General features: G+C 36.1%; 2 protein-coding genes across 3 annotated transcripts; both read left to right on the plus strand.

The window, feature by feature from the left end:
• Positions 1-101: 101 nt before the first annotated feature.
• Positions 102-6,379, plus strand: LOC101264346 (phosphatidylinositol/phosphatidylcholine transfer protein SFH13). Of its 2 annotated transcripts, none has more exons than XM_004243955.5 (15): positions 102-475; positions 1,361-1,473; positions 1,581-1,878; positions 2,146-2,245; positions 2,335-2,601; positions 3,095-3,172; positions 3,275-3,379; positions 3,486-3,535; positions 3,630-3,729; positions 3,846-3,944; positions 4,027-4,140; positions 4,245-4,404; positions 5,194-5,582; positions 5,693-5,767; positions 6,109-6,379. In XM_004243955.5, exons 2-15 carry the CDS (start codon positions 1,467-1,469, stop codon positions 6,127-6,129), a joined length of 1,863 nt encoding a protein of 620 aa, XP_004244003.1. In that variant the 5' UTR covers positions 102-475; positions 1,361-1,466; the 3' UTR covers positions 6,130-6,379. The 2 variants fall into 2 exon arrangements, with proteins under 2 accessions (XP_004244003.1, XP_010324226.1); XM_010325924.4 differs by having other exon boundaries at positions 127-475; positions 1,364-1,473.
• A 617-nt stretch (positions 6,380-6,996) lies between these two features.
• On the plus strand, positions 6,997-10,011 carry LOC101264649 (GPI-anchored protein LLG1). Its single transcript, XM_004243956.4, has 3 exons — positions 6,997-7,664; positions 7,750-7,806; positions 9,425-10,011. The coding sequence occupies exons 1-3, from the start codon at positions 7,583-7,585 to the stop codon at positions 9,784-9,786; spliced, it is 501 nt and encodes a 166-aa protein (XP_004244004.1). The 5' UTR covers positions 6,997-7,582; the 3' UTR covers positions 9,787-10,011.
• Positions 10,012-12,323: the final 2,312 nt, after the last annotated feature.

The following is a 12,323-nucleotide window of genomic DNA, read 5'->3' on the forward strand; positions in this document are numbered from 1 at the left end:
ATTTAAGCACGCTGTTTACTTTTTCTCTTATTTTGAATTTTATGCTTAAAAAGTGACACGTAAAGATTACAAGAAAAATAGAAAAAGCAAATAAGAATAATAAAAAGTGGCGCTAGAAACTTCACCAAATTGGTTGAGTGAGAGACAGAAAAAGATACTCTCTCCGCATCTATACATATAGAGAGGGAAAACCTATATTTATAGAGAGAGAAACTCTAGAGAGAGAAAAAGCCATGTATGTGTATATATAGGCTATATAGATTACAGTGAAAAAAACTTTCTTTTTCATTCCTCCATTATTCGTTCATTCTCTCAGCTCAAAGACCACAGAATTTTCAAGAAATTTATGACGTTTTGAAGTTAAAGTTTTGGTTTTTTTCCAGATTTTTCTCGGAATTTATGATTTCAGAGAAAAAAAATCAATGCAAAAGCTCCGTTTAATGGTCGATTTAGCTTGCGTTTTGTTAGGGTTCAGGTGAGTTTTTTTTTTTGTGGGATTTTGTTTATATGAGTTAAAAACTAGAAAGTTCTTATTTTTATTGTGTGTTTCGATTTTTTAGATGGTTTTTGTTATTAATTGGGATTAATTATGATGTGGGGTTGTGAGATCTGAGCTAAATTTACTGGCTTGAAACAGTTTGATTGAGTTTTTTTTCCATGTGATCAGCAATTTGCTGATTTTTGTATTTACCAACTTTTTTTTGAGACCTAAGTTTTTTGATGGATGGAAACTTAGCATTTCCGTGAATGCAGTTATCAGTTTAAGAAATGTTCATGATGGTCAATACAATTTGGGGTATGTGATATAGAAAATCTCAGCTAGTTTGTGATTTGAGGCATAGTTGATTGATTAGTTGGATATATGGGTGTAGAGTGTTTGACAATGCACACAGTGTGGGGTTGATTTCTCGGATGGTGGCTCAATTAAAAGTTATTAGCTCTGAAAGAAAATGTGTAAGCTTTTCTAGTGACCCCATGAGAAATTTGTGCATTTTGGATTTAGATCTGTGAAGGCAATTTAATTTATAGGGATAGAACTGGCAGGAAATGGATTTTCAGTTTCCCAGTTTTTATTTATTGGTTCCTGACAGCACTACTTCACTATAATGTGTATGCTGTTCTAGTCGTTGCGTGTTGCGCAAGCACTGACAATTGAAATCAGTGGACTTCTAGTAAATGAAATAGAGGACTCTCTCTGCATAGGAAGAATGAGTTTCAAATTTTTAGGAAGATACGTGTCACTTTCATCATTTAATGTTCTTCTTATCTTCCAGATATTAGTTAATGTGTCATCTTTTCATTTCTTTCTGCTGTGTTAAGTTGAGATTTTGACTGGAGTTGCTTTTTGTCCCATATTTAGTAGTGAAACTTGAGCTCGGATGGTTTTCCTGCGGAACAGCATAGATTGCTTTAAACGTTAAGAGCCACATTTCCTTCGTTATTCTTACATCCTCTTTGTTGGAAGGATGTCAGGTTTGTGCTTGCTATTTAATAATTGACTTTAGGAACTGTTATGGATGATTTAGTTTGTAATTTAAGAACTCATATACGCATATTCTGCGTGATATCTTGTATTCTAGAATGGTTGGATGCATATGATGACGTAAGAGAAAGAAGATCAGACTTCGAGGTTTCAGAGGATGAAAGACGACGTTCACGAATTGGTACTTTCAAGAAAAAGGCATTACATGCTTCAAACAAGTTCACCCACTCTCTGAAGAAAAGAGGAAAAAGGAAAGTGGACTACAGGTTCCCTTCAGTTTCAATAGAGGATGTACGTGATGCAAAAGAGGAGAATGCTGTCTGTGAATTGCGTCAAAGGCTGCTAGAGCGGAATTTGTTGCCATCCATACATGATGACTACCATACATTGTTGAGGTGCATTTTTTTTCTGAAAAATTATTCGGCTGATTTTTCATGTGTGAACCCCTAGGTAGCAATGACAGTTTTCATTGGAAATATGGATGAAGAAGCAGTATTATTTGATGAAGTTGCATCCTTAAACATATTTTGATTTTCCCTACCAATTTTCTTGAGGCTTTGCTTACAGTTGCATTGCTGTTTGTTTTCTGCACCTGCATACTGTGTCCTTATATCTTGTGGCCAGATGTTTAACCTAATTTTATTAACATTAATTTTGTGTAGATTCTTAAAGGCAAGAGATCTCAATGTTGAGAAAACTATTCCGATGTGGGAAGAAATGCTTAACTGGAGGAAAGAGTTTGGAGCAGACACAATATTGCAGGTATTTAATAGTTAATACTATTACATCAACATTCGTTTCACTATTGTTCTGTGTAATTTAGATTCTAATTGGAACTTGTGACCACTCAGGATTTTGACTTTGACGAGTTAGAAGAAGTATTGCAGTTTTACCCACAAGGATATCATGGGGTTGATAGGGAGGGAAGACCTGTTTATATCGAAAGGCTTGGACAAGCTAATCCGAACAAACTAATGCGGATAACCACAATTGATCGCTACATAAAATATCATGTCCAAGAATTTGAAAGGGCACTACATGAGAAGTTCCCTGCATGTTCTGTTGCTGCAAAGAAAAGAATCTGCACAACAACTACAATTTTGGATGTGCAAGGCTTAGTATGTTAATTCTATCAGTGGCTAATTTACTTAATTGATGATGTTTCTAACTTGTATATCTTTCTAATCTACATGGTCAGAATCATTTTGGACACTTAACTGCATTGACTAGAGACTTCTTTTTTCTATTACAAGGTCGTATTGACATGCATGAAACATCTGACTGGTATTACAAATAGCTAGCATGCCCATGGGTGGTTTTACTTGGGTCGAGATCAATTATTTTCATCATTTGCCCAACTTGATCATACACAAGAGTATCAGAATTTTTTCCTCCAAATTTTTTTTGTAGTGTCCTTATGTAGCAATGAAGATATCATGAGTATTTTCTTGCATTAATACAATTTTGTGCTCGCCGTTTCCGTTACTAATCATTCTCAATCAAGGAATTTTCCCTATGTCGAGCTTTTTTAGAGTTTTGTTCCTAATGTTTTATTAATACTATTTGTTATTATTCAAGTTCAACTTGTAATATGGTATGCTGTAAATGCAGGGGATTAAGAATTTCACAAGGACAGCTGCTAGTCTTTTGGCGGCCATGGCAAAAATTGATAATAGCTATTATCCTGAGGTATAGCTGTTAACTGTGAACATCTATAAATGAGACTCCAAATAGTTTGGTTAGACTCTATTGTCATGGAATACCTTTATAATGTCCAACATTTCTTTGTAGACACTGCATCGGATGTTCATTGTCAATGCTGGCCCTGGCTTCAAAAAGATGCTCTGGCCAGCAGCTCAAAAATTTCTGGATGCAAAGACTATTGCAAAGATACAGGTAGCAGAGGAATCATGTTTTTTTTGTTCGCTCAATTATGTTTTTTTTTGTTCGCTCTCTAACTACAATTGACTGAATCACTGTGTTTCAATCTTTACTTTTGTAGGTGCTCGATCCCAAATCCTTGGGTAAACTACATGAAGTTATTGACCCAAGGTTCATTATTTGTTTTGTTGTATGTTTTGCTTTGAAGAATTAGATCATTCAACCGTATATCTGATTATCTCTCTCTCTCTCTCTCTCTCAAAAGTCAATTGCCTGACTTTTTAGGTGGCTCTTGTACCTGTTCTGACGAGGGTGGTTGCCTCAGGTCTAACAAGGGTCCATGGAGTGATCCTGAAGTAATGAAGGTGAGCATGCCAGTTCAGTTGTATTATTCTATGACATATTCTTCATCTTGGTAAGCTTTATCTAGTCCTGGAGGTGTGAACTAGTTTGTAATAACCTGTTATTTTCTCCTCTTTAGCTTGTCTATAATGTAGAGGCAACAACTGTGAAGGAAATCTCTAGAAAACTTGGTGACCAAAGGAAAATTGAATCCTATATACAAATACGCCCTTCAAAGGTAAATTTTTTCACTTTGGCATGCTCCTTTTTTTCTTTTTCAGTTGTCTTCCTATGTATGACACAATTTATTATGTGTTCAGGGAAGGAGCAGAGACACATCCACAAGTGATTCAGTATCGGATGCTGCTGACTTGTGTTCACCAATTAGAGGAAATAGTAGCTCAATTTTGAGGCTGACCCCAGTAGATGAAGAAGTGAGTTTTGCAAAGCATAATGTACTTCTGTAGTTGCAGTGCACATGTGCACTTGCGCTTCTTTATATATCACACTTTTTGACTTATAGACATTGGTTTCGTAGGCTAGGTCATCAGATTCAACAGCCTATTGTAGCTGTGATGATGAATTCAGCCTGGGTGATCGAGGTGTCACTAATGAGCATGGATTGCTGCATTGGCAAGAGCAGTCTCCTGTGAGCAGTCCAATGAATCGGTCCACTAATACATTGCCTCATTCTGGAGGTATTTGTCTTGTTTATCATGAATTCCATCAAAAGAACCTTTAATTGATAGCTACCTTCACTAATCACTAGTGTGTTGTAAGACGTGGATTGGTTTATAGAGACACCATGAGAATTCAAAGTTACCAGTTTCAAAAAAGAAAATGACACCATGAGAATTATAAAACTCTATTAGTTGAATCAATTCTCAGTTCCATGATATAGGCACAGACAAGTTTTCTTCTGGAGTGTAACTCCACTCCTGTAGAAATCATAGGGGACTAATTAGTGTCTGAAGTTATAATAAACTTGAGAGGAAGTTATGCTGCCACACTACACTTCTCCACCCTCCAAGGAAAAGAAACCTTAAAAGAAAGAATGACTCTTTATGTGTATGAATTTCAGAAGCGGGATTTCTCTTGTCTCAAAACCTTTTCCTTTTAGCATGTGAAAGGAATGTGGGAGATGAAAAACTTCTTGTTTTAAGTCTTATTTGCCTTGCTAAAAGTCCCCTTTGGCTGGTAGGTGTGCTCACCTGGTTTGTTTTTGGCCTTTGTATATCCACCGTATTTTTTCCCTTATTGAAGACTTCACAAAATCTATACTCTATCCATCATCTATACTCTATCCATCTCCTGGTACTCATTTTCATCATTTGTGTACTTACTCTGCAATGATGTGCTTCGCCATGTATATCTATGTAGTCTAGTCAATTGAACTCTGAGTTCTTCTCAGCTAAAACTCATGCTAGAATGGTAATTGTAAATTCATATATCGTGGGGTTCATGTCCATTATTCATGTTCTTTTTAGGTACCTGGGCAATAAATTGGTGTGAAAGAATCCAAGAGAAGATTCTGAGCAGCTGTTTCAGTTGTTTGGAAAGGAAACTGATTCCTTTCATACTTAAACTCTTTGCATTTATTCGTAGTCTTCCCTTCGAGTACTGGAGGAAACGGACAAATGTTTTTCCGACTAATGCATTGGAAGAACGACAAGGGAGCAGTTCATCCATTAATGATGAAGCAGTTCAAAGAGTAAGGGAGATCCATCCATGCATGCAGCGTCTTCATAAATTGGAAAATTTATTGGAAGAAATAAACAAAAAGCCCGCTGAGATCCCAGCAGAGAAGGATCGAATGCTTCATCAGTCACTTAACAGGATCAAGTCTGTAGAAGTTGACCTAGAAAAAACAAAAAGGGTAAGGCTCATCAGTGAGGCAGGTCAAAAAAGTTTCACATAAAATATTTCCTTATAAAAGAATGTCTGTAAGTAGCAGTGTTCTCTTATTATGTTTTATATGTTCAACAGGTATTGCATGCGACGGTATTGAAGCAACTTGAAATTACAGAGTTATTGGACAACCTAAAAGAGTCGAGCTTTCATGTAAGCATCACATAACAATATGAACATATAGTTGGTCATCATTATCTTGTCAGCTCTACAGTCAATCAGTATATATGTGCTTAGCTGATTTATTGTCCTGTCATCTGATACTGTTTGCATTTATCTTGATATAGTTTGTGTTTATCTGTCTGCTGTTTTATTTTATTTTATAATTGTTCCCATGTTTGGCAAAAAGGCTAGGGGGTTGTTGTCATGTGATCAATTGGAAAACTAAAATGAAGGCAATTCCTTATGTTGGCTTCATTGTCTATTACTGAAAGTATAGTTTCAATTAATCCTTTGCGAATACAAGTCTGAGATCTGCTGATGTTTTGTTGCAGAGGCGGAGATTGTGGTGTTGAATATTGTAAGGTTGGAGATTTGAGTACCAGGACAACGCGATGATAACCTTTTACTGCTAACTATGCTGCGAAGGGAGATGTTAGCTTATGCACCTCCAGCAGTGGTGACAAAGTTTTCCTTTTTTTTTTTTTTGTACAATGTCCTTTACAGAACATGCAGTTGTTACTGCAAGATGATGTTTGATTATACTGTACTGTTAAACATCTTGAAGAAAAGCTTAAAAGAAAGCCCTTTGAGGGTTTAGAGGCATATTTATACCATCTTAATTCTGTTCCTCCATCCCATTTAATTATTATTTTTCCCTTATCATATGTTTATGCGTGTCCTTTAATTTGGCCTCATCTAAAATAAATGTTGATTTATTAACATCGGGTTATCGTCTAAACGATCAGCCTTTCTGGAAAACATCAGTCGTCATTAAGGAAAATATCCAGTGGATGTCTGTTGGTATTAGTTCTGTAATTCAACTTGCACAGCTCATAAACAATTAATGTCCTGCTAATTAATCAATTAATTAGTTGAGGCAAGTGGCCAACACGTTGTTAGTCAATCACATTTTTCATTTAACATTACGTATCCCTAAGTTAAGTTCTACTAACTTTTAACATTATCAACATAATATAATCTGTTATACAAAATAAGGTATCCTCTATTATAATATTAAATATGGTAGAAGATGAACAAGAATTTACAGATTTTTCATGCATCGAAAGCAGAAGACTATGATTAACTATAAGTTCAAACTTGTTTTTAGCCTTTGAAAATTGGAAACCTAGCTATTTTTCAGCATCAAATCTTTCTCTATAATAATTTAATGCTAATTATGGGATCAGCATTAAACAAAATGTTAAGCAGAAATTGTACGCATTAATCAAGATATCATATAACAACTCCCTTGATCAAACACTTCTAGTTCTTAAATAAGTAACTAAGCCGACAACTCTTAGTAAAATTTTTACTTAAAAATTCTAACTCGATTTATAGTTTAAATTTTAATCTTCATCATCTCCGTCTTTTCACGATCAGCAATTCTAACAATAACTCAAATAATAAAATCTCAATTCCAAATAAATTAAACCGTCTTAAAATACTAATTATAAAAAGACGGATGGAGTCATGACAATTTACGCGTAGAACGGCGCTAGCTGTAGATGCTGTACCCACTCCATTTATTTTTTCTTTCTTATTATATGCTTTTAATAATTTTATGTCGTTATTAAACTCAAAATATTTTCTATTTTCTATTTCCAATATGAACTCAAACTTACTGTAAACAATTAGCTGGCAAGAACAGAGATAACCTTTGTTCAAAGGGAAAGAGAACAGATAGATCTCTTTCTATTTCTGTTTTTTTCTCAAAGATCACTTTTTTTCTGGTTCTTTGTTGAAATCTTCTTCCAAGAACTCATCTTTTAGCTTTTATATTCTGATATTTTAGCTCATTTTGCTATAATGGGGTGCAGATATTGTTTTTCTTGTATTTTTCTACTGTTTTCTTTCTTCATTTCAGCTTCAGCTTCAGCTTATTTATCAGGTTTGTGTTTTTTGTACTGTTTTTGTTTTTCCCAATTTGGTTTCTGCTATGAATGTTCTTACATATTTTATATTTTGTTATGCAGATGGGATTTTTGTTAATGAAGGTTTAACTGGGAGGAATCTACTTCAAGCCAAGAAACGTAAGCTCTTGATCATCATTTTTGGTTTTGTTTGGTGGTCTTTGGAGCTAGATTTGTGTATTTTGTTAAGTTCTACTGTAGCTGAATGGTTTGACTAAAGATCTGTGAAGTGGGGTTTGTTCTTTAGGTATATATCTTGTTGAAATTGAAACTAAATTTCTGAAATAGCTGTTGGGTGATCTTGTAATTCAGCCTCTTTTCTTCTGTTTCTGTTTTCTGGGATCTGGATGTGTCATTTTGCCTTACGTTTGAGGTGAGGTGAGAGGAACCCTTTTGCAGTTGAAGATGGCGCTTTTTTGGTTTATCTTTATGCATTATCATTGTTCTTGTTTTTCATTATTTTTCGATTTCTGTTGTTACATGTTGTTCCTTTAGCCTCGATTATCTTATTCTCTTGATGTTGTTTCTACTGCCTCTTTTTTTATCATTCATTGAGTCTGAGGGTGTAGCCGGAAACAGCCTCTCTACCTTTCTCAAGTTAGGGGTAGAGGTAAGGTTTGTGTACGCTCTATCCTCACAAACCAACCTCGCTTGTGGGATTACAGTGAATTATTTGTTGCTGTTTTCTTTGCTATTATGTCTTGGTTATGTTCTTACAGTCAGGTTATGTTTTAACATGCTTGAGTGTCTTTCTAATAAGGAAGAAGTTTTTAAGAAACATGCACTAGTTGTGTTATCCTGTAATTATGGTTAGTAGGTTATTGCAAATACAAGGACAAAACCAAACTTTTTTAGGATTATGAAATGTTTAAATTGAGCAACTTGTGACATTTCCATATAATTTTGTAGTTGATAGCATGTGATAGTTTTGCCAAGTGATTTTTAGTGCTCTGTGCAAAGTTCAGTAAGCAGTACGATGTGCTGCAATCTGCTGCGTATTTCGCATTCTGAAGTTCTGCATAGATTTGGTAGAGATGTTTCTTCCAGTTTGTTTTGTTGATACTGTGGCCAGGAGTGTCTGTTTGATGATACTCAGCTACGTACGAAGCTATAGGATAGTGCTTGATATGAATGATAACTTTGTTTTCTGGGCCGTGGATCTTCTTGTATGCTTTGTTCATCCACTGATGGAAAATGGAAAGGAATGGTATAAATGTGAAGTACATTATCGAGTTTTGCAGCTTAGGTGGGTATTTAACTACTGTGTGATTGAATTGGTATCTAGGACTACCTATTATATGAGTTGAAATATGCAAACAGAGCTCGTTGATGAGGATAATGTTTAAGATGGTACTGGATATTTTTAAACTTGAGATGAGTCAAATCAAGGAAAACACGAAAGACCATAGTTCATCAAGTTCTGCTTATTCTCAGAATTCATATGTTGCCACATGTGTGGTGACTTAAAGCAATTTAATCTTCTTTTCCTCCATCAAGCAATTTGAAAACATTGATGTACCTAAAACAGGGAAGTTTTCGTTAATTAGGGGAATTTGACACCGAGTTGCTTGATGACTTGTTTATTTGCTATTGTGAGATGCACATAGTTGTTGCATGTTTGTAACTCACTGATGATGATCACTTTACAATGACCTAGAAGATTTCTGTTTGCTTAAATTTTTTACCCTGAGAGCTTGAAATGCTTGCTGAAGAATGCTTTGCTTCAATATTTATGCAGCTTGTCCTATCAGCTTCGAGTTTCAAAACTACACAGTGGTCACTACCCAATGCAAAGGACCAAAATACCCAGCCAAACAATGTTGTGAAGCCCTTGCGGAGTTTGCGTGTCCCTATTCAGAATTCGTGAATGATTTGACAACTGATTGTGCCTCTACCATGTTCAGCTACATTAACCTTCACGGGAAGTACCCACCTGGTCTTTTCGCCAGTGAGTGCAATAAAGACAAAAATGGGCTACCATGTCCTGATTCTGCATCATCCGAATCTGCCAGTGCTAATAATAGTCATATGAGCTGTAGACTATCACCGATCCTGATGATTGCAACAGCTCTTACGGGCTTCTTCTTGTTGCTTCTCTGAAGATCTCTTCAAGGTTTTGGCGTAGTTTCTGTATTCTTTATTGTCAAATATTGTTTGAACTCCGGATTTTCTTCTACCATGTTACCACTGATTAACGATCAACAAGAAACTCCTCCTCTTGTAATTCTTGATATATTACAACAGCAAACTGTTGATACTTGTGTATTGAAAATGACTCTCCTTGCTAAACCAAGGATCTGTTAAATATTATTTCACTTTGTTGTATTTTGAGCATGAACGATAGTAAATGTTTTTCTTTTTGTTCTTCCTTGTTGAAATCCCTGTGGAACAGGGACGATTAGGATGTGTTCAGGTGCTGATTATTGACATTAGCAGTTTGTCCATCATAATGAACTTTGATCAAAGAGTATCTGCATCCCCACTAACATTTTTTGGTAGTAAATCATGTGTTGACAATGTGATATTTGGTGTGTGTGCATGAATATAGTAGGTAGATATAAAGTTTTGCAACCATCTAGTGGTATAGATACCTGCTATCTAAACGGATAGCGTTTATGTATACATTACTCCTATCTTGGACTATTATATTTAATTAATATAGTATATCTACTATAGTATACAAATTGTATTCATATTTGCTGTCATTTTGTTTGTTTGGACAAGGCTTCTGTGGTTGAGGATACAAGATATAACATATAAGCCAATTCAAGGTGTATGTATTCTATTCCTCAGGAAATGAAAAAGATAAACACAACTGGAAAATTTTAACAAGTTACAACTTACAATAAATGACTGCTGCTTCAACAAGCGCTCGTGCACCATTGCAGAACTTGACAGAATTGCAACGCGGAAAGAGGAATGAAATTCCCAGCAGTGTTCTGTTGCTCCAAATGTGTCGTGAAAAGAAGGAAGTCAAGCAATTACATGGCCAACTGATTCTCAATGGATTAATTCATCGTTTTCCAAATGGAGCAAAGCTCGTAGAATCCTATGTTGGAGTGTCTGAAACTGATGATGCATTGTTAGTCTTCAACTCATCAATTCAATCACCTGATACATTTGCTTATAATGTTATGATCAGGGGACTGATTCTTAGCAAACGCCCTATAGAGTCGTTGTTTTTGTATGAACGATTAGTAACAGATGGACTATCACCGGATAGTCATACATATACTTTTGTTCTCAAAGCTTGTTCCCATATGAAAGCTGTTCTTGAAGGTAAAACAGTTCATGCACAAATAATGAAGAAGGGAATAAAACCAAATACCCATATTTGTAGCTCTTTAATCTCTATGTACTCCTGTGCTGGTGATATGGCATCTGCAAGACAAGTTCTTGATGAATTCTCAGAGCCTAATAATGTCATTTGCCCCTTTAACTCCATGATTACCGGCTATATGAATGAGGGTCTGGTAGAAGAGGCCATTGAGATCTTCGATACAATGGGAAATAAGGATACAGCAACTTGGAGTGTGATGTTATCAGGGTACGTTAAGAATGGTATGCATGAAGACGCGCTTGCCACATTTCAGAAAATGATGAGTTATAATGTTCCATTGAATGAAGCTTCACTTGTGTGCACTCTATCATCCTGTGGAGAGTTGGGAGCTTTGGATCAAGGAAGATGGTTACACAAGTATATCATAAACAAGAGGGAAACTGTAATGAGTGTCAATCTTGGTACTGCTTTAGTTGACATGTATGCTAAGTGTGGGTGCATTGAGTTTAGTTACCAGCTGTTCGAGAAGATGCCTCGGAGAGATGTTGTAACTTGGGGAGTGATCCTTTCGAGTTTTGCAACACATGGACAAGCCAAGTTATGCTTCCAATTGTTTGATAAGATGATAGAGTCAGGAGTTGAGCCAAATGGAGTTGTATTTGTAGCTATACTCTCTGCCTGTTCTCATGCTGGGCTCGTCGAAGAGGGATGTCACTATTTCGATCAAATGGTACATCAGTTTGGAATAAGACCATCCATTGAGCATTTTGGATGCATGGTGGATCTTCTTGGCCGAGCAGGGAGGCTTGCAGAAGCAGAACAGCTCATTTTGTCGATGCCAGAAGAACCTAACTCGGTCATATTGGGTGCATTGTTTAATGCTTGTAGAATCCATAACGATGTTGAAAGAGGGAGGCACCTATTCAAGCGACTAATCAATTTGGAACCCTCACCTGATCGATATAAACTAGCAGCGTCTTTGTTCGCTAATAATGGAGAAGATCACGAGATTAGAAAGTTGCTGAATGATAAGATCTTGGAAACTAGATGTGGCTTGAGCAATATTCAGGTGGATGGGGTTGATCATGAGTTCATGGTCAGTGATATCGCGAATGACAAAGCTCAAGATGTCTATGAGACATTAGGAGGATAGCAGATCAACAAATCTGGTGAACTCATTTGAAGACACTACCAGGTTAAACAACTTAAGCACAACAATAAGGGCAAAAGCTACTGCAAATGCAAAATATTACCAGCTTGCTGATACATTTGACTCTGAGAAAACGTAGCTGAATGCGAACATTAGCAGTTCTACAACTCTCTAACCAGTGACGAGCACTTGTATTAACACATAACC

This window comes from Solanum lycopersicum, chromosome 7 (genome assembly GCF_036512215.1).
Source record: "Solanum lycopersicum chromosome 7, SLM_r2.1".
Lineage (NCBI taxonomy): Eukaryota > Viridiplantae > Streptophyta > Magnoliopsida > Solanales > Solanaceae > Solanum > Solanum lycopersicum.

Coding starts and splice junctions, on each gene's coding strand:
- LOC101264346 (XM_004243955.5), top strand. Junction 3,536..3,629: donor CATGAAGTTATTGACCCAAG/GTTCATTATTTG, acceptor CTCTCTCAAAAG/TCAATTGCCTGACTTTTTAG. Junction 5,768..6,108: donor TAAAAGAGTCGAGCTTTCAT/GTAAGCATCACA, acceptor GTTTTGTTGCAG/AGGCGGAGATTGTGGTGTTG.
- LOC101264649 (XM_004243956.4), top strand. CDS start 7,583: ATGGGGTGCAGATATTGTTTTTCTTGTATTTTTCTACTGTTTTCTTTC. Junction 7,665..7,749: donor AGCTTCAGCTTATTTATCAG/GTTTGTGTTTTT, acceptor TTTGTTATGCAG/ATGGGATTTTTGTTAATGAA. Junction 7,807..9,424: donor TCTACTTCAAGCCAAGAAAC/GTAAGCTCTTGA, acceptor ATATTTATGCAG/CTTGTCCTATCAGCTTCGAG.